The sequence below is a fragment of the Glycine max genome, chromosome 5, assembly GCF_000004515.6.
Source record: "Glycine max cultivar Williams 82 chromosome 5, Glycine_max_v4.0, whole genome shotgun sequence".
In the NCBI taxonomy this organism is placed as follows: Eukaryota; Viridiplantae; Streptophyta; class Magnoliopsida; order Fabales; family Fabaceae; genus Glycine; species Glycine max.
Genome location: NC_038241.2, coordinates 40,470,967 through 40,498,019, shown reverse-complemented (window position 1 = coordinate 40,498,019; position 27,053 = coordinate 40,470,967). Strand labels below are relative to the sequence as shown.

At 29.9% G+C, this 27,053-nt stretch overlaps 4 protein-coding genes and 1 non-coding gene across 7 annotated transcripts; 2 read left to right on the top strand and 3 right to left on the bottom strand.

Annotated features, from left to right (window-relative positions):
* Window positions 1-3,803: 3,803 nt before the first annotated feature.
* On the top strand, window positions 3,804-6,901 carry LOC100794295 (glucan endo-1,3-beta-glucosidase 13). The gene is made up of 4 exons (XM_006580420.4): window positions 3,804-4,026; window positions 4,745-6,019; window positions 6,352-6,382; window positions 6,511-6,901. Exons 1-4 carry the CDS (start codon window positions 3,972-3,974, stop codon window positions 6,647-6,649), a joined length of 1,500 nt encoding a protein of 499 aa, XP_006580483.1. The 5' UTR covers window positions 3,804-3,971; the 3' UTR covers window positions 6,650-6,901.
* Window positions 4,433-4,608, top strand: MIR10419 (microRNA MIR10419). The gene has a single exon (NR_161688.1). It is a non-coding gene; the product is annotated as a microRNA MIR10419 (primary transcript).
* Window positions 6,902-9,667: 2,766 nt separating the features above from the next.
* On the bottom strand, window positions 9,668-16,955 carry PRO2 (profilin). Of its 2 annotated transcripts, none has more exons than XM_041015247.1 (3): window positions 16,717-16,955; window positions 16,189-16,326; window positions 9,668-9,817 (listed from the first exon to the last, which is right to left on the bottom strand). In XM_041015247.1, exons 1-3 carry the CDS (start codon window positions 16,837-16,839, stop codon window positions 9,683-9,685), a joined length of 396 nt encoding a protein of 131 aa, XP_040871181.1. In that variant the 5' UTR covers window positions 16,840-16,955; the 3' UTR covers window positions 9,668-9,682. The 2 variants fall into 2 exon arrangements, with proteins under 2 accessions (XP_040871181.1, NP_001236192.2); NM_001249263.2 differs by lacking the exon at window positions 9,668-9,817 and adding an exon at window positions 14,933-15,366 and having other exon boundaries at window positions 16,717-16,937.
* A 2,338-nt stretch (window positions 16,956-19,293) lies between these two features.
* On the bottom strand, window positions 19,294-21,298 carry LOC100784770 (profilin). Its single transcript, XM_003525242.5, has 3 exons — window positions 20,861-21,298; window positions 20,301-20,438; window positions 19,294-19,576 (listed from the first exon to the last, which is right to left on the bottom strand). Exons 1-3 carry the CDS (start codon window positions 20,987-20,989, stop codon window positions 19,442-19,444), a joined length of 402 nt encoding a protein of 133 aa, XP_003525290.1. The 5' UTR covers window positions 20,990-21,298; the 3' UTR covers window positions 19,294-19,441.
* Window positions 21,299-22,773: 1,475 nt separating this feature from the next.
* LOC100785303 (derlin-1) lies at window positions 22,774-26,321 on the bottom strand. 2 transcript variants are annotated; one of them, XM_006580421.4, is made up of 7 exons: window positions 26,103-26,321; window positions 25,643-25,778; window positions 24,824-24,897; window positions 24,633-24,726; window positions 23,690-23,818; window positions 23,419-23,579; window positions 22,774-23,223 (listed from the first exon to the last, which is right to left on the bottom strand). In XM_006580421.4, the coding sequence occupies exons 1-7, from the start codon at window positions 26,117-26,119 to the stop codon at window positions 23,175-23,177; spliced, it is 660 nt and encodes a 219-aa protein (XP_006580484.1). In that variant the 5' UTR covers window positions 26,120-26,321; the 3' UTR covers window positions 22,774-23,174. The 2 variants fall into 2 exon arrangements, with proteins under 2 accessions (XP_006580484.1, XP_003525291.1); XM_003525243.5 differs by having other exon boundaries at window positions 22,774-23,107; window positions 26,103-26,303.
* Window positions 26,322-27,053: the final 732 nt, after the last annotated feature.

The window sequence follows — 27,053 nt, the reverse complement described above, 5'->3', positions numbered from 1 at the left end:
AAATGCACCACTAAGCTTTATTCCCCCTCTGCTGGAAATTAACTATATGTGTATATATGGACTGGTGGATAAGATTCACTATTTTTATTCAAAACCTGTTGCCAACCAGTACCATATATAGTGATTAAATTCCAATTGATAGATAGCCGGTTCGACCCAAAAACTGTTCATATAATTATAGTTCAAATAGCATGAGATATCATCGATTATGTTTTGAAATGAACTGAGTGGATTGGATTTAGACTCCTTTAAAATAAACAAATATATAAAGTAAAAGAGTATGAATGTATTTAATTACTTTTTTAAGATTAGTTATACACTTATCACTGAATCAAAAAAATTATGAACTGCATATAAAAAAAATTAACGGTAGATCAATACAATATTACTTTCTTATTTCACACATTTGTTGTTTGTTTCGTGAAGATGAAATAGCTAGGATAGTAAGAAATTAAAGAAATAAATGTGAAATTTAAAAGTAAATGTATGTGGTACAAGGAAATAAGCGAAAAAAGAAATAAAAACAAATGTGGGCCATTAGTTATTTCATTCTATTGTATTTCTCAGTTATTTTCATTCTTTGACACTGTATATATATATGTGAGATTTGACTAAAATTTTTAAAATATATTGATGATGTAGTTTGTTAACCTATTCCAACTAAAATGTATTTTTTTATAGCAGTGGAGCTGATAAATTTTGGTTGTGTTTCTTCCCTTTGCTCTGCTCGAAGGTAGAAGCAAGTGCAGAGTTCAATTGATTGATTTTATAACAGAGAAATCTTTGAAAGGGTGCGGTGCTGCATTGTATTGCTGTTGTGACCTCTCACGTACCGGTAAACATTATTTATAAACATGAATATTATTATAAATATTTTAAATAATAAATATTTTCTTAAATATATATTAAAAACATTTACAATTAAATTCTTTATTTATTTATTTTTATCATGGATTATAAAGTATAACGTACATTTTTAATTATTAATAATTATTACCCATTATATATATGATTGATTATATATCTAGTAGATTATGATTTTTAAAATATCATAAATTCGTTTTAAAAGTTATTTGGGTATATTTCAAGTAATCATTAAACTATTTTAGTCTTAGATATATAACAACAAATAATTTTGTTACACACACAAAAAAATCAAGTTAGATAGCAAGATAATTGGTATCTATAAAATGAGTATAATAAATTTCTTTTTATTTTTTCTTTCCATAATTTTTAATTGATTTAATTTGAACGTCATAGAATTAGTAACTATAGTATATTAGTCTATTATAAAATTATATGAATATCATAATTATAAATTAATTGTAATTAATCATTAATTTGATCTAATTACATCATTTGAATTGGTACTCATTAACTATATATAATTTTTTAATTTAAAATTAAAATTAAAAAACAATTAATTGCTTATAATTCTGGAAAATGACAGGTGTCAACATTCTTTTAAGAAATTATTGTATGTATAGTATTGTATACTATAGACTATAGATTACTAGTTAACATTTCTTAACTTTTTTTGTTTCATCCTTGCTTGTTTGTTAACTTTTTTCGTCCTTATTTTTATATTTAGTCTCCTAACAAAAGACTAAAAGTAAAGAAAAAAAATAAGAAAATAAAACTATTCAAAATAAATTAGGAACTAAAAATGATTTTAAAAAAATTAGAGAATAAAATAATAATAATGATAATAATAAGCATTACAATTAATAATAAATTCACATTAATGAATTTTTTAAACTGATTTAATCGTGATATATTGTAAAATAATTTTATATTATTATTTAATCATAAATTCATATTTAGTATGATTTATAAAATGATTATTATAAAATTCAACACAATGATTTATGATTAAATGATAATGTAAAATTATATTAAAATGTAAGTGTATAATATGTTTTCTGTTAAAAACATTGGTTAATATTTGTCACACGGAATAAATATATATTTTAAATACTGTATTTTTTGATAAATGCCTATTTTCAAACATCAAGTATTAAAGTAAAATAATAGTAATATAAGACTACAAAAACCATTTAAGAAAATCACAAAGAAAAGCAGGACAAACATACGAAATTTCGGAATCGAGAAAGATGTATAAACTGAATTGAATAATAAAACTGAGGACCGGCGCTTTCTCGTTGTATTGTGTTGTGATGTGTTGCAGTCACATATTAAATTCTCTGTCGCCAGCAAATAGTAGTAGTTCTCTGTTTTCAGAATAGTTGTTCCTTTACGTGCTTTAAATTCATTCTAAAATTCACCAAAAAATCGTTCTAAAGTATTTATGCTTATTTTTATTATTTAAAATGATAATGAACAATAGTATTAACTATTTTTAAATATTACGATTTCATAAAATAAGAATAGAAAAATTTGTAATTAAGGTTTTACAAATTTAAAATATAATCATTTGAAACAAGGAGGAAAACAATTTAGTAATATCTTAAATATTTTACAGGTTTTATAAATAAGATTATATATCACTACAATATTTTATTATATTAAATATTATTAAAATAAATTCAAACATTAAAAATTATTATTTCTAAAATAAATAACTTATTCAATATATAGAGTATTGTAAAATAATAATAATTATTATTAAAAGTAGTAATATATAACTATTAATAATAATAATTATCTCATTTCGTATATACATTTTTTATTCTTAATTTATCTTTTGACTAATTTTAAAATTACTTACAATCACATGCAATTATTATTTTCTAATAGCTTTTCATGCCGGTTATTATATTACATATAACTAAAAACAATACAATTAAGACAGAAGGCACAGTGACGCAGTTCTTTCAACCAGTAATAATAATGATAACAGTTCGTTTGGTTTTGGAATGTAAAAAAAATTATCAATTTAAATTTTATACTTAGCTTTTATATTTACCTATATTTTTATTAATCTTTCTTTTCTTCGTCACATTTATCCATTTGCTCGATATATACATACCTTTTCAAAGTGTAAAAAGCATCTACCTTGAATAATTATATTTAAAAATAAGCTAAAGAAAATGAGAATGCCTACAGATGTTAAAAATATTATCAATATATTCTTCCATGTAATATTTTTTATAATGGTTTTTAATATATATTTTTATAATTAACTGAAAAATTATTTCTTACAATAAAACTATGTAAGCTAATATAATTATGAGAAAGATAAAAAAAATAAAAAATAATGCAATATATATCATATTATAAAAACATAATACTATTATTATTATATAAGCTAGTGGCAAATGAGACAATTTATGCCTAAACAATTGAGTTGGTATGATAGTGAGACAATTTAGTATGCTTGTTGTCCACATCTGAAGAGTAGTAATACTTTTTTCCCCCATATAAATGGTAATGGAAAAAACAATTGAAGATAAATTGGGAATAATAAATAAATAAATATATATACATATAATAAATGAGATAATTGTCATTATACAATTAATTCAAGTTTTTTTAACTCAGTTTAATCAACCACATTAAATATGTCAATTAATTATATTATTATCTTAAAATTATTCTTTTCTCATCTTTTTATTCACTTAATTATTTTTTATTAATGTTTAGAGATAAAATAATTAAATAATTATATATAGAAAAAAATAATTAATATATTTAAAAATTATAAAAAAAATATTAAGAAACAAATTTTTTAAAAGAATATTATTAGAAAGGAGGGAATAATAGTTATAGATAGATAATAATATTATAATTATAATTAAGGTGTCCCTCTCTGCATATATATATATTTTATGAATAAAAAAAAATGTGCATTAGTGGAGCTCCTGGGCACTCTCGAGCTCCAATCTCTAGACAGAGAGACAATAGCCGTTACTTTCTGAGCATTGGAACGTTAGGTTTCACTTCACAACTCTCTCAACAACAACAAAGTAGTAAGTAGTACTTGTAGCTTCGCTTCACTCACAGTCACAGCAATGCCCACTGGCTTCACTCTCATCTCCGCGGCTTCACTTTTCCTTTTGCTTCTTGGTTCGTACCTTCCTAATCCTTTCCTTATGCATCTCTTTTTTCATTCCATTTTCCTACTGTGCTTCTAACAATGTTGGTCCTTTAAATAAAAAAATACTAATTGATACCTCACTCTATGTCTGTCTTATATTAGAAACTAGGTTTATGATTATGCATGCAATTTGTGGAACAACCTTCTTTCTTTATAAACCAACAACCGTTGTACTTGAGGGAGGATGGAAAATGCTTTGTTTTCATTGAAATGCGTTTTAATTGAGTTCTTCTTCAAAATCCTACCCTTTCAACCGAGCTTGCGCTTCTTTTTCAATTTGTGATACAGCTCGTGTGTATAGATCGCTTGTTATCTCATAGTTTGGTTTACGTGACATCTTACCCCACATTGTGTTGTCTCGATTATAAAAAGACAAGACTTAGATACAGTTCCTTATGTGTTTTTTGTGCTGTTCTCCAGTTCAAGTTTCACCTCGTCATACCATTGCATTGATCTTTAATGCAAACCCTTATTATATAGATTATGGAGGTGAACTCCAATTCTGATCGGAGAACAATACCAAAAAACACATATGAAACTGCATCTAAGTTTTGTCCTTGAAAAAATGTAATGACCGAGTGTTTTGGACTTCCAGATACAGCTGGCATTTTTTACTCACAAAGAATAAGTCCTCTTTGTAATGCATAATTTTTATTTAGTTTAATGTTACGAAATATTCTGTGTCAGATTGTTGCTCTGGGAGTTTTGTTGGGGTCTGCTATGGAAGAAGTGCTGATGACCTCCCTACACCGGACAAGGTGGCACAGTTGGTTCAACTTCATAAAATCAAATATGTCAGGATTTATGATTCTAATTTACAGGTTCTGAAGGCCTTTGCAAACACTGGAATTGAGCTTATGATTGGGGTTCCAAATTCAGATTTGCTGTCATTGTCTCAGTTCCAATCTAATGCAGACTCTTGGCTGAAAAACAGCGTCCTTCCTTACTATCCGGCTACAAAGATCACATACATAACTGTCGGCGCCGAAGTCACTGAGAGTCCTAATAATGCATCTTCATTTGTAGTGCCTGCCATGACCAATGTGCTTACAGCACTCAAGAAACTTGGGCTGCACAAAAAGATTAAAGTTTCCAGCACCCATTCCCTTGGGGTTTTGTCCCGATCCTTCCCGCCTTCTGCTGGGGCTTTCAATAGCAGCCATGCACATTTCCTGAAGCCAATGCTAGAATTTCTTGCTGAAAATCAGTCACCTTTTATGATTGATATATATCCTTATTATGCTTACCGTGATTCCCGGAGTAAAGTGTCTTTAGACTATGCCCTTTTTGAGGCATCCTCTGAAGTCATTGATCCAAACACTGGTTTGCTTTACACAAACATGTTTGATGCCCAGATTGATGCTATTTACTTTGCACTGATGGCCTTAAACTTCAGAACAATTAAGGTCATGGTCACTGAGACGGGTTGGCCTTCCAAAGGGTCTCCTAAGGAGATAGCTGCAACGCCTGATAATGCTCAAACATATAATACTAATCTGATAAGGCACGTTATCAACAACACTGGTACTCCTGCAAAACCTGGAGAGGAGCTAGATGTTTATATTTTCTCATTGTTCAATGAAAATAGGAAGCCTGGAATGGAATCTGAGAGGAACTGGGGATTATTTTATCCTGACCAGACAAGTGTGTATAGCCTAGATTTCACTGGACGCGGTGCGGTTGATATGACCACTGAGGCAAATATAACCAGGTCAAATGGAACCACATGGTGCATTGCTTCAAGTAAGGCCTCACAAATTGACTTGCAGAATGCCATAGATTGGGCCTGTGGTCCTGGCAATGTGGACTGTACAGCTATCCAGCCTAGCCAGCCTTGTTTTGAGCCAGATAACCTTGCTTCACATGCATCTTTTGCGTTTAATAGCTATTACCAGCAAAATGGGGCTTCTGATGTTGCGTGCAGTTTTGGAGGAACAGGTGTAACAGTTGATAAGGATCCAAGTATGTTCATCACAACTCATCATAAATACTGCATTTAGTTTCATTGTTTTTGCCATGTGCTGTATTTCTCTGAAACTATTGTATACATACATATGCTACATATGATTTGAAGAAAGCTAGTCATAATGCAATTATTTTAGTTGAAGAAAGTATTAATTTGTAGAGGAGTGGTGTGTTTTGTATGGAAGTTGTTTGATATCTGTGAAACAGGCTGCTGTCATAGTTGTTTGTTGCATTATCAATGTTTCTGAAAGTTGCTTTATTTAATTGTCTATTTCTTTTTCCTGTCACTGCTTTATGTGTCACTGATAAACTAATTGTCATTTCTGCAGGCTATGACAACTGCATCTACACGAGAGTTGGGTAAGTTCAATAATATAGGGCATGATATTTAGTTTGTTCCTTTTATTTTGGATGACCTTAAATTATATAAATTCAATTTTTAGGACCTGATATAACATTTGGGTTTTTCTTCCATTTTGCTTTTGCAGAAGTAATAAAACAGTGACAAGCAATACAACAGCAATTTCTTCCACTTCATCCTCTTCACAGAATGGAAATTCTTCGTCAATTTTTACTTTTCTTCTTGTAACTTGTCTCTTTGCTCTAATGCATATTCAACGACACTGACAAGATTGATTGTTGAAAGTGCTGCTTGATTTTGCTTTGTTGAGCATGTATGCTGCGTTTGAAATGCATTGGGAAGGTAATGGTTTAGTGGAGAGCTTTCATATGCTCTATGCTATGCATCAGAAAAGTCTAAACTCCGTTGCTGTTATATAAGAATTGTTTTTTTCACTGCATTAGAGCTGTGTGATACGCCAAAACTTTGGTACTAGTTTTGTGTGCCAAGTGATAACACAAAACAGCATGCAAAGATAATTGGACTTGTCATCGATAATTTATTTTAGCTATGCATGTGTTGGCACCTTATTGTAACTTTGTAATATAAAACTGCTTCGTTCTTGAGATTATCTCGAGTCTTAGTGCCACTTAGATAATTCTTAATAGAGTGATACTAATATCACCAAGCAAGTAAATCAGGACAGGGGATAAGTGCGTGTCTGTGGATGTGTCTTTGTAGAATTGATTGCGAATCCAACGTGTTACTGGCATGTTTGGAACGCGGCGGTGATGACATGATTTTTCATTTCATCTAGGAAGCAAATAGTTGAAGCTTCCACGTCTTTTTAAGAGAATTGACAGGATTTCCTCGGTTGAAATGTGTATCCAAACACATGAAAGTAAATTTGAGTTTAGAGTAACTTGATTTTTTTTTTCGTTTAGAAAATTGCTTTTCATTGGAATAGTGTTTGGAGACTTTCAATTAGAATTGATTTTAACTATCTAAATCTTTTGAATTGTAATTCAGTATGTTGATATGGATATGTGGCCGAAACAAATCCACCATTAATTTATTATATTTATTGATACATCTTCTACTGTCAACTTTACTGTAATTAATTATTTTGTATGTAAAATTTGTAGCAAAATAAATTCTTGTAGTATTTGATTATTGAAGAGGCAACAATTGCACACAAAATAAGTTACTAATCTAGTTTATTAAATTATTTTTTTATTATGTGCAATGACAACAATGAAAGTCTAAACATAAATTCTCATACATTTATGTCAACCTTTTACCATTTTACCACTGGGACGACCTTAGAAGATGCAACCAATTAAGTTACTAATACTACATTTAAAAAATCCAGAGTTAAAAACCAGTCGTGAGCCAGTTTTTTTTAAAAAAAACTTATTTGAGCTGTTTTTTATTTATTATTTTAAATTTTTTAATTCTAAAACATTTTTTAAAATAAATAAATAAAGGCTTATTTATGATATATAGATATAGATTGTTATTATTTAACTAATTGTTTTAATCTTTTCTTTTCTAAGACACGTAATATGATTTTTTTTTATGTTAATTTAAATTTTTACTTTATTTTATTACTAAATATTCTATATAATATTAATATATATTTAATTATTATTTGTTCAATTTTGATAAAATTGTGATACTTGTATCATCTAAATTGCATCTATTCAAGATAATACCAAACACATCTGTCAAAAAAAATAAAAATTCATGCGCTTAAGTGTCAAGTTCAGAAAATAGAGCTGGATGTATTAGTTGCAGCCCACCAAGGTAAAGTTAAAGTCTATTTCAAGAAACCAACAAAGGTTTGGTCCAAAGAACATACTCATATTCTACACTTGATTTCCACCCTCGATTTAAAAATATGTTAATAGATAATCTTTAAGTATTTTCTATAAATGTTCTTTAAGCCTTAAAATACACCTTGATTCTGATAAGTGCTCGCAACCCAACTCAGATAAACTTTCATATCAGAAAAAAGTGTATTTAAAGGTTCCATGAATTTGGTCTACAATCTTAATCAGTAAAAATTAGTAAATAAAAACATTTTAAAAAATATTTAACTAATTTAAAGTTAGATTAGGCTGGCTAATACAAGCCAACCCACAAATCAAGTATTTTGATTTTCATAACATTAATAGTTATACGAACCGATTTATTTTGCCTTGGTCAGCAGGTTTTTACTTTATACTTATACACACTCGTTGAATACAAACTCATTTAAATGAAAGAAGACAATTAGTGTGTATAAAAACAATTCTAATGAGAAGACAATTTAAAAAAAAATTCAAAGAAATATGTAATACTTATAAAAGCAAACCAAATATAAGATTAAGTTTTCGCTATTTATTACTTTTATTTAAAGAAAACTATTGATTTTAACAAATATTTATTAAAAAAATTAATCTCCCTTTCGTTCCTTTTCCTTCAAAATCTAACTCACAAACACATATTTAAACAAGAAATTGAATCGTTTGTGTCAACAGTCTTAACAACAAAACTAGATTTTAAAAGGAAACATTACTATGGCTTAGATTTTTAAAATGGTTACTATGCTTTGTTTTTTCGGTTAAAGACCAAGCCAAATTCCTGAACAACTTCAATAAGAATTGCCAATGCACAAAGTCGTATTTAGGAACAAGCCACGTGGGGATCAACAACACTTTCTTCCTTCCTGTACAAAAACCTATAGCACAAAACAGGTCACAATTCTCAATATTGCACTTACCAGAGGTATGGAACAAGTTCACTTGAATAAGTTTTCATGATACCAGCTATCTTCTAGAACCAATGATAACAGGGATTCGGACATGATACAGGAAAATATTACTAATAACCTGACATACATGATCTGCCACGTAGAACAATGTAGTTACTTAATAGTTCGTAACATAGTTAACTAAAATAAAATTATTTGCATTCAGAGAAGAAGTAAAAGGAGTTAGGAGTTAGGAGATATAAATATGAAGAGTATCATCTGCCAGATAGATATGAATCTGAAGACTTCTGATAAATGTGAGAACCATTATACCATAACATTAAAAATTTAAAATCACTGTAATGTATACAGGTACCCCACAAAAAAAGTACAACGATAGAGAATTATAGTCATAATTTCTCAAGCACCAAAAACACTTTTTCTTCGCAACACGCACATGCCGTGACTTTTGATATCCACCCAACAACATTATTACACCGCAATCAAAGCATTCCAGTCGAGATCCATGAAAAAACTTGTAAAGAAGGCAATGAAATATGCACGATAACAAGACATAATTAGAGGATTAGAGACCCTGTTCAATGAGATAATCACCAAGCCTTTCCACTACCATGTTGCATTGACCTGGAGCCATTGGTTCGTCATAAATGCCAATGATCAAGGCCGCGCCGGTCTTCTTCACAGTAACACCACCAGGACCCTGGATAATGGGAATAATTAAAGACTGATATTACAACTATAATGGCCAAAAATATGCACTAAGATATCTGCACCAACATATTGCGCATGAAACATGACTATATATGTTCATCTTTCACTATTGAATAAAAAAATGTTATTAACATTAAAATTGAAGGTAACAATTTACATTAGACAATCCTGGTACACGGTATTTAATTGTGGAGAGGATGCAATGGTGTCCATGTACATATGCATTTGCTTGTAAACTATAATTTGATTGAGATCGAAATGCAATTCCATACACAATGATGGATTCCCAAAATGTGCAAAGGTTTAGAAAACAGATGATCACTTTTTAACGTTTTGAAACCGTTATAAACCAACTCAAAGAATTCAATTATAAATAAATACAAGAGCAAGGCTCAATTATATATATATATATATATATATATATATATATATATATATATATATTAAACTAGTTATATATTTTTTTAATTAAGGAATTATTTCAAAAAAACAAATTATTTAAGATGTGATGATTAAATTAATCTTATTAAAATAAACAAATTTTCTAAATAAGTTTATTTTAGTTAAACAATAATATTTTTAGTTAATAAAATAATTTTTCATGTGAGTTAAAAGTATTGCCAATAAAGTTCACATTAATCGAATCGAGACTCAAATGTGTTTAACAGTTTCAATTTCAAAGTTAAAAAAGGAAAGGTTGTCATTTTCTTTCCTTAAAAGGTTCAACGTCGCTTCACTTCCAAGCTTTTTTGCCTTTCTCTTTACGGTTCCTTTCTTTTTCAAATAGCCACGTTCTATTATTGGCTTCTAGTAATTATCACTATTATTTACCACGTTTGTACTAGAATTTTGTTGGATTTATTATGCATTTAGATGAAGGATGATAAAATTGATTTTATAAAATTAATTTTGGTTAAAATTTATTTTAAAGTGATATGATTTATATTTAAATATTTTTATTATAAAATCAAGTTAAAAAAAAATCTTAATACAAATTTTTCAATCTAAATAAAAGTTACTCAAAGTTACTTTTTAAATTAGAATTAATTCTGGATCTAAAATCAATTTAAAAATTTTATTCAACGTAAAATTAAACACGTAAAAATTGATTTAAAATCAATTTTGAATTGAGAATCAATTATTTAATGTAAAATCAAACACACACTTAAATCACAAAAATTCTCTACCAAAAATAATATTTTTTGAGTTAGATAAAATCACAATGTGCGACAAAATTATCTCTTCAAATATTTAAAACAATTATATATCTAAAAATTAGAATTTAAAATCTTTAGTTAAGTTGAAATAATATAAGGTGAGTACACATGTTGTTGATACTTTTAAACAAAAATTCAAAGGTGTAATTTCATTAAAAAAAAACTTGCAAGGTGACTAAAGATTCATAAACACGAATACAAATATTCATACCTTAATATTTTTTTATTTTAAGAGGATTTAGTAGAGCAAAAACATTTTTCATATTTGAGAATCAATTTTTGAAATTCATGAATTCTGAAAATTATGATTCTCAAAATGACTAAAATTTGTTTAATTAAGTATAAGCATTCTTAAAAATGATTACACATAAATCATGAACAATCATACACGTAAACCTGACATCACACTTAATTCAAAATTTTAAAGATTAGGTTTATGAATTTTATTTTTGATGGAAGACTTCATTTTATACTATTCCAACAAAACTATATCTATTTTTATTTTCAATATATACACGTCAAAATTCATACAAAATAATTATAATTATGTGTTAAAACATTACTTACATTAATAATTTCTTAAAACATAAAATGCCTCTTTGACGTGCTAAGAAATTCATTTATAATTAAATCTATAATAAACTTTTCACTAATTTTCATTTCAATGTATACCAACAGATAGTGCATAAGAAATTCATTGTTGCAAAGTTTAGTATTGATTTATAGCCGAAAAAGATATCTATGTAGTATGTAGAAACAAAATTGTGAGAATAAATGTAACTATTCTGTATAAAAGATGATACACATGTGATTGTCTAGTTTTTATCAGCCAATGGCATAAACCAGAAATTATTTCCAATTTTATTGTTTTGCTTTGAACCTTGATGATTAATACTGAAAATGGTTCCTCTCATCGTAGAGAGTGTTGTTTTCATTTTGTTTATTTAGAAAACCTATTTATACAGAGAGCTTGGTACTTATCATCTTATATTTGTTTGTTATCTTAAAAAAGAAAAGATTGTTAGATTTAAGCCAATCCAGCCCTCAAGTTTTAATGACAATAAATAAATCATAAGACTGTTATAGAAACTAATTATAATCATCTTGTTATACTAATTTTCTTAACCTATTATCCTACAAAGAGAACTATCATTGTGAGGCTTTATTTGTTAGAGTGCCAAAAAGCTTTGTCTGTCAAGTTAGCATAAGCATTTTACAATGTCGATACTTATCAAATGTGTTATTTTTAGTAAACTTTAGGACATGCACTCTAAGACAAAAAGCTTTTAAACTCAAGTACGTATCTATCATATAACACACCTCAGTAATATAAGCATTTTACAACCTCGATACTTATCAAATGTGTTATTTTCTAATAAAACCACATCTTAATGAAATGCCTGCTCTCCACAATGGTTTGAATTACTGTCAGAATCGGAGTGAACCAATATTACATGATTGAACAGAACCAGTAAATCCACACAGCCACCATTCCCAGCCTCATCCTAAAAGGATCATTTTGAGGTTAAGCCCCTTCAATGAAGATTCTATATATATAATAACAAATTGTCAATAGGTAAAATTTTAAGTTCTAAGACTTGCCATGTTGAGGTTATATATGAATTTTTTTCATGTGATTAAAAGCACAAGATTTGTCATCAAATAATGGAACGAACCAACTAAAGCACGTATCAAGCCTAAGAAACATATTTAATGGGTATGACAAGTGTCCACAAAGCTTAAAAGTGACAAAGTTAGCAATATCAACCAGAATATTCTAAAGGAGATGAAAGAAACCACACGCACACACATAGATTAAAGAGATTTGACGAGATCTAGATCTAGCAAGTATGTCCATGCCATCGAAACATAGTAGTGGTACAATTTTTTAACCGCATACAATATCGTTCATTCTACATATGTGTACAATATTTTAACCGTGCACAACATTTTATCAACATACAATGTTTCAATATCTTATTTATACCGTATTGCGGGACTTCTTCCTCAGCTCTGTTGTGCTCCACCGCTCCATTGCTCCAACATCTATTCTCCCATAAAATATGAACCATACACAACAACTTATTATGATTATAATCAATTGTAAAAAATTAAACTTACGTTTGAACGTGTTTGGTGAAAAATAATTTTAAAATATTTTATTTCGTTTGAATTATTTCAAAAGAATTATAATAAATTAAGAAGGTGTGAAATTCTTTATATGATCAACGGGTTATATATTCAAAATATTCAATTATCAAAAGTAAAATGTGAATATAAAAGTTAGCTAAATAACCTGATACATTTAATTATAAGCTCTAATATTTTATTTATCATAACAAAATTATACTTTAATTTCTAAGATAATTTTCCAAATGTGTTAGATTTTTAAAAATAGTTATTATCCTTAGAAGATGTTTATTTTGAAAATAACCTTTATCAATCACATTCTTAGTACATGTTTGGTTTAATTTATTTTGAAGAAATAGTATTTTTCTTTTTACCAACTTTTGAGAGAACTTAAAAAAAACATTTTTTTAAATAATTACCTAATTCTTTTTTTCCATTTTAGATATTGAAGCCTTTGCTTCATTTTTTGTTTCAGCATCGATTCAAACCTCCATTTTCTGATTAAAATTTGATTCCATTTTTTACAATTTTAGTTTGCTCAACAATCACAATTTTTTCGCACTTTAATTTATTCATTTCGTATCATTTATTTTTCTTTCTCAACATTTTTTTTTCAATTCGAATGCTTCTCTATGAATTCCCATTATCTAATAGGTTCGAGTGCTTTGGAAAGGAAGACGTCTTTAGGATCTTGCAAGCAATAACTATCGTTTGTCTTGACTTTAATGATTGAGCTGTTAATATAAGCTAGCCCACCTCACTCAATTCTACCAGTGTGTCGTATAAAAAAAACAGCAAAAGAAATGGTATATTTGGCTTGCAGGCTGCAGCTATTCAAGATCAAACACATTTTAGTTACATAAAGATGGAGAATAAATTATTCTGACCCGTTTCGGTACATTTATCCAAATAAATGTGCACGCTAAATTGTCAAGATCGAAAATAAAGATGGAGTTTTGACCCGCTTAACTGCTAGACTACATGAGTCGGATAGCAAAACTTGCAGATTAAATTATTTTGGTCTACAATCCTAATAACATGACAAATTAAATTAAACATTTTAAAAAGTTTTAACTAAATAGTTTAAGGAGAAAACGGGTCATTGTTCGCTGGAAACTGTCATCATGGACTTTCACCTAAGTCCCAGCCAACCCGAACAATAACCAATGTACAAGCTCGGATTCGGGAACAAATCCATTACAGATCCGTCGCTTTCTTTTCTTGATATGCCAAGACGTCGAGCACAAAACAGAGACCACAATCCCCAACATTGCAATTACCAGAGGTTTCAACAGGTTCACTTGGTTATCATCGTCAAGTAATAATGATAACAGAGATTCCCACAACTTGGATACAGACCAAATATTACTGATAGCCTGACATACATGATCTGCCATGCCGTACAATGAATGAGGGTGTCTGATTGTGTAATGAGTCAAACCGAGTTTGATCTTTAAAAGGATCTCTAATGAAAATTTCTTGAAACAAAAGAATTTTGCTTTTACCAAACGCACTTAAAATACAAATAATAAGTGGGTGTTTGGATCTACCTCCAAACCCCAAACATAGGAAGAAATACAAAGTAGCTTTGACCTTAACGGGAGAATTGGGCATGATTTTCCCAGGCGGGAGGCTCAACCAAACACACTATAAAAGAGCTTTAATGCACTAGTTTAACTGATAAAATCATTTGCATCAGGAAAAGGGGGGGGGGGGGGGGTTGGGAGGAATACGGAAGTATAAATACGAAGGCTTTTGGCCAGATGGACAAGAAGAATCTGCAAACTTTTGATAAATATGCCAACCATTATACCATAGCATTAAAAATTTAAAACCAGTGTAATGTATACAGGTACCCCACTAAAAAAGTACAAAGATAGAGATTATAGTCATCATTTCTCAAGCATCAAACACTTTCTTCGCAACACGCAGATCCCGTGACTTTTCATACTCACAAGATTATTACACTGCAATCAAAGCATTCCAGTCCAGGTCGATGCAAAAACTTGTACAGAAGCCAATGAAATATGCACGATAACAAGACATTAAGCAAAGATTAGAGACCCTGTTCAATGAGATAATCACCAAGCCTTTCAACTACCATGTTGCATTGACCTGGAGTCATTGGTTCATCATAAATGCCAATGATCAAGGCCGCACCGGTCTTCTTCACAGTAACACCACCAGGACCCTGGATAATAAAGATAAAGGTTGATATTACAACTATAATGGTCAAAGTATGCACTAAGATACAGTGCAAGAAACACAAATGTTCTATTAAAGATTAAAATTGAAGGTAACAATTTATAAGACAATCCCGGTATTTAATTGTTTAGACTTGAGAGGATGCAAACAATAATTACTCTGCACAAAGGTGTCGTCTATTTACATTTGCATTTGCTTATAAATTATAATTTGTTTCACATGCAATCCACAAACACATCGATGGATTCCAAAAATGTGCAAAGGTTTAGAAAACGTTTATATTTTGCTTATAAAATCACATGCAATATACAGTTGCACAACTAAATTACTGCAGTACACCTGCAAGCCCCAGCCATGTTCATGTTGCCCTCAACGTCAACCTCAAAAGAGGTAATTTTTTTACTAGATTGTAGCACAGACTGTGATTTTATTGCATGATTCTAAAACTAAAATCTATATAGTTAAAAAAAATGGAAAAGCATATCTTCACAGAAACAGTACCATCACATATAAGTTAGTATAGCATATTTGGATTCACATTAGATGATCCAATATAACATTCAAATACCAACTATTGTAATTTTAGACAAATGTTGTTCCAACTTCCATGTTGAGGAATTGACTTGAATTCAGAACTGGTTTTGCATTAAATCAAAAAAATTATAATGAGTTTTACTACTAACATGGTTCTAGAATAAAATCATCCATACACAAATAATATTAGTTCAGAATCAATTTAGCAAATGCTCGTTCAAACACATACGAATCTATGAACAAATTTCAGGCAAAGATCAGAAACGGCGGTTACCTTCTTCCCTCGAATGACAGCACCGGGTTCACCCTGGATGACCATATATTTGGTGCCACCGAGATACAATCCAGTTGGAGCAAGTGATCCAGGCTCATTAAAGTCATTCATGATGGCAGTTATCTCCTCAGGTTTGAACTAAATAAAAATCAATACATTAGAACAGATCAACAAAAAAAACAGATCTGTTACCGCATGAATCAGTCACACATCAAAACCAAAAATAAAAATAAAAAACAATGTTATGTTAGCATTAAAATACAATAGTTGCTGGCAAGTACAGAATCTGAATCAACACAAGTGATCCTCTGGTTTTCTTGTTAATTAGTTAATTGTTAATTATCAGAGAAGATGAAGATGCACTGAACTGCCGTTGCTGATTTCAGAAATATTTTTGCATGTTGATTCTTTTTCTTCAATCTCCATAACAAGTGAGCATAGATCGGCGAATCTAGAACTTTCCCTAAGCAATTAACAATAAATCGAGATCCGACTGGGAAAAAGAGTAAAGGAAAATGGAAAGCTTACCTGAGGGAAGTCGGTACTCTGAGCCCAAACGCTGCCGTCTTGGCCGATGATAGCAGCGTGAGTGAGGTGGTTACCTTCGATGTCACACAGAAGGTGATCGTCGACATACGCTTGCCACGACATGATTCAGATTTTCTCTGCAAACTGAGAATTTTCGAGAGACAGAGAGAGAGTGTTTGGCTGCTCAGAAAATTGAGGATTTTCTTTTCTTTGGCTGCGTTGATTCCACGGAGCTATATGCACCTATATAAATCGGTATAGCCGCCTTGAAATTACTGAATTGCCCTTTTACATTACCCTATTTCGCTGTTTCGGGCTGGCAGATAAAAAGAGAGGAAAATAAATAAATAATATACGATTTTATAACTTTTATCCATTCTTTTAAAGAAAGACTTAAATATATATATTTTTTTTTAGTTTATATAAGTTATTTTTTTAATTTTAATTTATAATTTAATATTTTTTAATCTGAATTAAAATTAAACAGAATATATTACAGGTGTTAAAATTGAAAAGTACAGATTTTTAATGATTAAAATTAAAAAACTAACACTAATTTACACTGAAAAAAACATATCTAAGCTTAAAAAAATAATAAATATGGGTTTCGGGTCATTGAAGGTTCAGCGTCACTTGTAAACTTTCTCCTTTTCCTTTTTGGTTTCCTTTCTTTTTCAAAGAGCGACGTGCTAATTCTATTATTTATCTCCTATGATTTGTCGTGTTTGTAGCGAAGTCTAAGGCGTTAAATACATAAACTCCAATAAAAATGTATCCATATTCCATACGTTAAGATTTTTATTTTTATTATGAGTGTTTCGGATTCAATTTGAAGAGTTGTAATTGTTTTGACTTTGAATGGAAATTTTATACAAAACCCCGCAAATTTTAAAATCCTAAAACAATTAACTATTAAACTACTTATAGTTAACACCTTTTTACATCATATATTTATATATAAAATGCGTTTAGATAAATTTTAAAATATTTTATGGTATAATTATTTATTTGTGGAAGTTATTCATTTTACTTTCGAATAGAAGTTTTAAAAATATTTTAAATTTTCTTCTAAAAAATATTAAATTGCTAAAAATAATTTAGTTAAAAGAACTTTAAAAAAAACTCATTAATATGCGAAATATATAAAAAAAAAAATGAGATTTCAATTAATACTTAATTATGAGCAGTTAAATCATTTGAAGAATTAATTAATTCAAAATCTTTGAGATTTATATGTATTTTTTTATGAATATCTATCACAATCCAAAAAAGAAAGGAAACACCCTTGCAGAAATCTACAAATTAGTTTTTTTATAAGACATCTATAAATAAATTTTCTTAACAATTAAGGTGGGATGATTTTATTATTTCCTTTTATTAGGAGTATATATATATATATATATATATATATATATATATATATATATATATATATATATATATATAGTAATAAATAAAAAGTGGGATCTACATTTTCTGCTTTCCTTCCAAATTGAAAAGGTAGGTAAATTTTTTTTATAAAACTAAAATACCAAAATGTCACTATTTTAACGTATTTTTTTTTATTAAGAATATTTATGTAATTTTGTGTACATTTGCTCTTTTCTTTCGCTTTATATATAATCAAACAAAAAAATTTAATGTAGTTTAATTGGTAAAGCAACTGAGTTTCTAGAAAATGATTTATTTGATCCTCACATAATGTACATAATATATTTTTGAGAAGATATTTTTGAGAAGAGTAAAAAATATTAAGTATAACTAAATTTTGAATTGAAGATTAATTGATAAAAAGAATCAAAGCTTCTAAATGATTATGTAGTGTAAAATAACCATCCAATCATAAATCATTATTGATATGATAAAATCATAAAAATCAATAAATTTATCAATATAATAAATTATCATTAAATGACGATATAAAATTATTTTATACTTATAATACATCATGATCTTTTTTGGCATAACTTATAAAATCAGCATATTTTTTACTCCTTTTCTTTTGTTTCACTTTCTTACATGAATCAAATATATATCATTTATTTATGTGAAAACTAAATGTTTGAAACCAAGGTGGACACGAGCTACGACTGAGGAAATTTCAAGGCGGGGAGGAAGACAAGTTAGTCACACTCATTTCCTCGTCCCATTAAAAATAACTACTTCTAGCAAGAACCATGGTGGAATATCAACTTTTGTTAATCTTCCCTTAGTCTTGCTCAATAGGAAAATAATTTTGGCATTTTTTAACATTCACGCATCACTTTATATTCTGTAAAGTTTTATACTTAATTATAGTCAATCCTACCTATTTATGGAAAAAAAAAGTCAATCCTACCTTACTTTTTGTACACTAATCTAATAGTTATGTCACCTATTATAAATACGATCCAAAAATATATACAACAATTTGTTTTTCTAATTTGCTTTCCCCATGAGCTGTATACATATGTTACTTTACCACCAACTTAAGAACTAAGAAAAGGCGAATATTTTAAGAAAGAGTCAAATGAATAGAAGGCATATGAGAGAAAAAGAAATGAGAGGGAAATGCAACTTAATCCAAACAACAAACAATTGCTTGATTCTCATCTGTTTATTGTCTGCAACAACTCCCAATTTAGGGTTGATATATCGTAGATACAAGTCAAAAATATGAAAATAACAACGTATAATATCCAAGAAACAAAAATGTTCCAAACATGATATATAGATCTAGCTAGGTCTAGAGACCTTGATCAATGAGGTAATCTCCCAACCTCTCAACAACCATGTTGCATTGTCCAGGAGTCACAGGTTCCTCATAGACACCAAAAACTAAAGCTTGACCAGTTTTCTTTATGGTGATGCCTCCAGGTCCCTGCCAAAACAAACCAAAGATATTAGTTCCCTTAAACTTCAAAAATAGCCAAAACTAAAGCATAGAATTCTACTCATCCAATTCAATTGCAAATGTTAACCACCTTAGTTAAAATGTCTAGAACAAAAATAAAATGAGATTTTGACGACAATGTAAATGAGGAAAATAAAACAAAGGCACGCATATATCTAGTAATATGATCAGACCTTTTTCACATCATTGGAAAGGAAAAAAAAAACTACAGTATTTATGAATAAAGATTCTGAAAGAAAAAACAAACATAAATGCATATGTTTATAGGAATAAGTAACAACAAAAACTGTAACAAAAAATGTATTAAAAGATTTAAGTCCTTTAAAGTGAGCAGGTGAGTAAAGTAAGAAAGTAAGGATATATAATTTTCTATTTCAAAATGGACTAATTTTACAAGTTATTTTATTTTGAATTAAGGAGTATATGCACCATACACTCATACTTTGCACATTTGTTCAAAAGAGGACACATTTATATAAACAAACTATACCGGTGTTCAATACATAAATTTATTTTTGGAGTCTTGGATTGGAGTATAGGTTGAAGTAAAGAAAAAGAAAAAGAAAACACATTAAATTGGATGCACATGGAAGTTCAATTATCAATACAATGTACAACCATATATTAAAATGTTTATAAAAACTCACAGATGATATGAATATTACAAGTGTAAAATGGCATGACGTGATACCTTCTTTCCACGAATGACAGCTCCTGACTCTCCTTGGATGACCATATATTTGGTTCCTGCAAGGTGCAAACCTGTAGGAGCAAGATGACCCGGTTCATCGAAATCTTTCATGATATCAGTGATTTCTTGAGGTCTAATCTGCAGAGGAAGTAATAGATAAAAATGTCGTCGCAAGATAAAAAGTAACAATGTTATATATATTTGATCCACTTCATTTTGCTTTTTACAACCCATTATATTACATGTCAAATTATATGATAGGGTAAAAGGAGAAGGAAATAAAAGTTTTCTTACAATGGTTATGAAAAGAAGTATAAATAAACAATATGCAAAAAAAAAAAAAAATCATCACACGTCAAATAAAAAAAGAAAAAATGACAATAGATCTATGTATGCTAGATAAAAAAAAATCTAGAAGATAAAACTAACAGCTTTTGCCGAGATGAAAAAATTCACATGGAAATTGTCTCTAAACAAGGTTGGATGATAATTATAGGCAGGTCTATGAATGGAACCGGGGTAGAATGAGCAAATAAAATGAAAAGAAAGTTATTACGTGCCTGAGGAAAAGAAGAGCTTTGAGCCCAAACAGAGCCATCATGGCCGATGATGGCAGCTGCAGTGAGGTGGTGGCCTGTGCCATCAATATCACACATCAAATGATCATCAACGTAAGTTTGCCACGACATCTTATTCTGTGTTTCTTCTTCTTGTGGTGCTAGCTAGTATTGTATTGTTTTGTGATGTGTTTGTATTTATCAACTTCAAATTTAGTTTTAAATAAGGGTTGGATCATGGATGAAGGCTGATGCTCGCTCTACCATTTCTTTACTTTACCTCCATTCAGTTCTTGCCATCCAATCACATTCTCCTTCATTCTAGGATCTAACTCTCTATTTTCCTATTCCTGTTACTTTATGTCCACAAATAGATTAGAGATAGTTAATTCATCAACTGAATTACTCGTTATTATTATTATTAATTTAAAGTAAATTAATTTGTTCATAAATATAAATAATTAAAGAATACAATGCAAAGATTTTTATATTATGTCATGCTAAACAAATATTAAGATATATGAACTTTAGGTAGTGCTTCAAGTTTTCTTCATTTGGACACAAAGAGCGGTCAAAATGGATTCTGTTCCATGGGCCAGTCCGGCCCACTGTGGGTTAGAGGTGGATCGAGCTCAATTTAAAAAAAAAATTGACAATTTTTCAACCCATCCCATCTAACTCATGGGTTAGGTGAATTCAAGCCGTGAGTTAGTAGACCAACCCGTTAACCCATCATATTTAAATAATATATTATTTTATTTTTTTTATTATTATAAATTTATAATTGTTAAGAAATTAAATTTTTATTTTATTATTATTATCATTGATTAAGCAGGTATTATCTTCAAACATATTTAAGCCTATTGAAAAATTTTATGATTTGCTCCTTATGTGTAAAAATTAAAAAGAAAATAGTAAATATAAATTTATAATTATTTAAATTTAAATTCATTAAACTTTTGCATTATAAAATATTTATAAAATAATTTTTTTATTATTTTATAATTTATTATAAATAATTCATTATTAATGAAATTTGTAAGTATTATGAATATCTTTTAAAATTAAATATATTGATGATCAATCTTTTCATGAGATTATCATTATAAAATAGAATATATCAAATATTATGATTTATTAAAGTAATTTATCATATATTTTCTTATAACCTGTATATTTCATATTTATTAATATTTAAATAAGTAAAAAGAGTCAAATATAAAATAATTAACTTAACTTTAAAATAATTAAAGATATGAGTATAATTTTATAACATATAATCATAATAATTGTTCTTAAAATAATCATAACAATAATGTGAGTAAATTTCACATTTATATAATTTCTCACCCACATAATTAGTAATGGGTAAAAACATAACAATAATTGTTCTTAAAATAATCATAACAATAATGTGTGTTGTTTTATTTATTTGACTTATTAATGATATTGTTTATTTTTTATTTTTGTAATGGTGATGTTAAGAAAAACGAGAAAATTATTCTGGATTTCACAGTTCATGACTCTAATGTTTAATTTCAATAGTTTAGAAATTTATTTTTGATGACATTTAAATTTCAATTATCTTAATGTTGGATGTTTATTCTGAAGACTTCAATCACTTTAATACTGAATGTTTGTATTTGATTTAGTTTGATTTTTATATTGAATTTTATTTTAAGTTGTTTGAAATAATTTATTTTTTTTACAAAAAAGTGGGTCAACCCACATAACCCACCAACCCGTGATGGGCCGGACCGGGCTAACATTTCATTAGTCCACACAAAAGTGAGCCGAGCTAGACTAGCCCACTTTTAGTTCAACCCGTTGTAGACCAACCCACGTGAGCCGGGCTGACCCGTTTTGACAGCTCTATGGACACATCATGTTCAATCCAAAAGAAATCAGAATGAACATTCGACAATTAATCCATAAACCTTTTACTAACTCTTTCTTACAAGTAAAACCTCCGCAGAGAATTCATTGAAAATTATAAGGCTGTCCCCAAAAGAAAGTTTGTTTTTCAATGAACTGTCCAGCCGATGTTTAGCTCAATTTGTCAGTGGTGTCATGTCAATAACCAATAAGTGAAGATGAAACAATTGATCAGGAAATTACATCTATCCACCAAGTCGATAGGATCTTCCCCTGAAAGCAACTCCCGAGCCCCTCTCTTGCTGAGGGTCATTAGCAGCCTGCCCACGGCTAATTGGTTGCACTCCAATTATCCATCTTGCTACCAATTTATGTCTGGAAAATAACAGTTAAGAATGCAACAGAACTAGCTTCGAGTTTTTGGCCAAAAAGGAGTTAGAAATCATTGACTAAAGAATAGGAGCACTGCTGTAGGTCCTGCCCCTACAATGCTGCAAAGAGAAATTGAGGAACAACTAGTGGTGTATTTGGATGGAAGAGCTTGAAGAGGAAGGATAGGGTTTATGTTGGGTTCAGCTTCCCAAAAAAGTAAATAAATAAACCTACATGACAGTACAAAATAAAAATACTTAAAATGACAACAGCATATGCTTAACACCTTAAAGAACAGTAAACAAGAAGGATACACCCACATTGGAGTCTTCAAAATGTTCTTTCCACCTGCTAGTGGATGCAACACTGTCAAGAAGTAGTACAGATGTCCTGCAATGATACCTAAGAGGTCAGGTATAAGAGGCGATCCAAAAATGATGTCCAAAGCCAGCATCGCCCATGGAAGATAGAAGGCCTGGGAAAAACAAAGAAAAGGGTCCTATCAGACAATGAAAGATATACCTGATAGAGCTCCTGTACCAGATGCATAAGAACAAGACTAACTTACAGAAGATTGAAACATACCTTAAGTGCAACAAGCCCATATATGTTGATTTGGGCATTCGGAAATTCTCTACTCCAAACATAAAGGAGCATAAAAACAAGTGGTACTGCCAAAAATGGGGACCAAAATATGGGTATAGCAGATAAAACCTATAATTGAGGAAATAAGATTGCAAAGAAAGAAACTGAAATTAAGACACCAAGTTAAAAATGAAACTACGAAGAAAGCAACTAGGAATGGGAAAATGAAGATAGTGTAATGTTAACAACAATTAAACATGTGATCATTTTATCAGAACTTTGTTTTGCTAAAATTAACTTTTCCTCAAATATTTTTCTGAAGTTCCCAAATGGTTTTCTCCACTGAACTAGTTGTTTGGTACAGAACATTCAAGCCTTCACTGACACTTCCTATCCTACCTAACCAGCATTTATCTTCCTTAGTCTCCCACAGATTCTCCAACCATCAGTCACCTCATATCAAATTAGCAACTAAAAACCATCTTTCACATACCATTAGCCATTTCTGACAATCAATCACAGCCATCACTCATTTGTTAAAGCCTAATCATGCATAGTTTATTTAACCATCCTCAATCCTCATAGCCATCATCATCAATTAAATCCATTACATGCATATATGAATCACTAAAAAGAAATCAAGCACAATTTATCACCAAATATTTTCTGTGATCATATGCTAATACTAGTATTCTTAAAGACATGTGGAGCATAACTTTCGCAGGCAGAATTGGCCAATGGGAAGACAGATAAACAAATTAAATTAGACCAATCAAATTTTCCATTTTTATCCAAAAAGAAGGTTTGTCATCTTCTTGTCCAGATCCATAAACCAGAACCACTAGAATAGATTCTACAGAATAAAGCTGCCACCATTTTGAAGGAAAAAATTGTCACATAAATAATCATAAGATGCAAAAGATATATAGATGATCACACATACCAATAGTGCAAAGGCACCAAATATCATCATCCACAAGAAATCAGCAGTCCGTCGGTCAAATGGTCCTTTCTCAAGTTGGACACCATACCTTACTCTGTAGAATTTAAGAATTATTAATTTATATAAGCTTCTTGTTTAATATGCAAGAAAACAGAGATTGTAGTTGCATACATTATCCTTGAATTACTTACATCATTAGGAGACGGATCCCAAAATTGATAGAGAACGGTCCAAGGAAAAATAAGTTAGTGAACAACCTCCAAGCCTACAGATGATGCAAAGTTACAAGAGATTTACTAAATAGTTCAACTCAAGAAAACACTAAAATTATTACACAAGGTTGTCAACGGCAAGTTAAGCTTAAGGGAAATCATACACTTCAGCAATAAAACTCTAATTTACTACTTATTAGTCAAAAAAGTCTCCCCAAACAATCTGCAACCTGTCGGTTACCATAGGATTAAACCCTTGCCTACTTAATGGAGCAGTGTAGTGCACAGTATCCACAGTGCCTCATCACTTTCTCCACATGTATCAGAAAATGTAGCCAAAAGGAATTGGTGGATGCTACTGATTAGATAGAAATTTTCTACAGCAGTCTATAAAGAAGTAGAGAGCATCTCTATAGAGCCCAAACAATCATTCGATACACATGAAAATAACAAAGTTGACCTCAAAAGTACATGTATATGCAGCACATGATTTGATATACAAACAATCATGAAAATCTAGAATAATCTGGTTGGCAATTGGAGGGTAGTCTTTGGCTGCAAATCTGGTTATGTTACAAACAGTTCATAGTAAAACCAAGTAAACCTCCATAACGTTTCTTATAATTTGGCCAATAAGAAACACAAAAAGATCCTCAATCTGTCTTATAAATAAAAAAATCTCCACATCAAAGACAAGCAGATAGGGATATCAAAAGGGAAGCCTCAGAGAATGAATGCAATACTTTGCAAAAGCAATAACAGCATATTCCTCATATTCTGATATGATGGAATTCTCACCTGAAAACCGTAGAACACTTTATCGTACAATAGTGCAATGTAAGCTGGATGATCTAATCCAAGATGGTAAGTTGCGGTAGCCAACAGGCAAACGGTGCCATATGCCTTCGTTATTGGCGGAAGAGAGTGATAAAACCTGAAAGCATGCAAATTTTGAAGCATTAAACAAAGTAATTGATCCAAGAAAAAATTTACACCTAATCCGAGTATATTAATGAATGGAAACTTGTAATAACACGATTAAATGATTACTTCAGTCACTACTGAAACTGGAAAGCGCTCAAATTAGGTTTGTGAAAAGAGAAAACATTCATACAAAAACCTCTTCATTGACTTAAAATTGGATATAATTCGACAGGAAAAGTTTGATAGGTCAAATTAATTATAATTAAAGAGATTCATCAGCATTGTATTTATTTGGACAATGATAAAACGAAGAATGAAGGATCCAGAGAATTACTCAGCGGGAGAAGACATTGCTTACTGAGGAAGATAACGAAAAAACAAAACCCTGATTCCAGTTCAGAATTTCAGATCTTCCTGTGAAATCGTCTCCCCCAGACCCAGAAGCTTCCCTGCACCCTCCTCTCACGTGACCGCCGAAACCCGTGATGGCCCAGTTTTATGTGGGCCGTTTTAAGACAACCACTTTCAATTCTTCACGAAGGTTGTTGGGCCATTCATGGTCTTTCTTCACACGACGGGTGTTACTATTTCTCAAACAAATTGCTCTTGACCCTACTAGTCAAAGAGTAACTACCAAACTACCCCCTTCCTCACCCATCACCACCCCATCCTGCACTCACACTGCAAGATATTTTTTTCTTCATTTTTATGATCAAACAAAATCATGATTTCATTGTGAACTTTTAGACAGCAGAATCAGGATTTTATTTTGTTATTTTTAATGACGTTGATGCACAACGAATCATGATTTGATTGTGCAAAAGGTTTTGTTGCAAAACAAAATCATAATTTCACCGTGTGAAATTTTATGACTCAGTTGTACATGTTGATCATACTTTTGTAATACTATCATGTTTTAACTCCTTATATAATGAAATTATGATTTTGTTGTGTATCTTTTCCCTTCTTGAAAAACATTATGGCATTATGTTTCTTTCTATTTTTTCCCAAAAAAATGTACAATGAGATTATGACTCTGTTGTACATGTTGATCATACTTTCTTAGTACTATCATGTTTTAATCCCCTTACACAACAAAATCATGATTTTGTTGTGTATTTTTTCCCGCAAAAAATTTACACATCCTTTTATGCAATCAAAACACGATGTTGTAATACTTTTTAGAGAAAGGTAATCTTAAAATTTTGAAGGATGGTAAGGATTAATAACAAATTTTTCTCATGAATCACTCTATAGTTGGTTTCCAAGTAATGACTCTCCACCG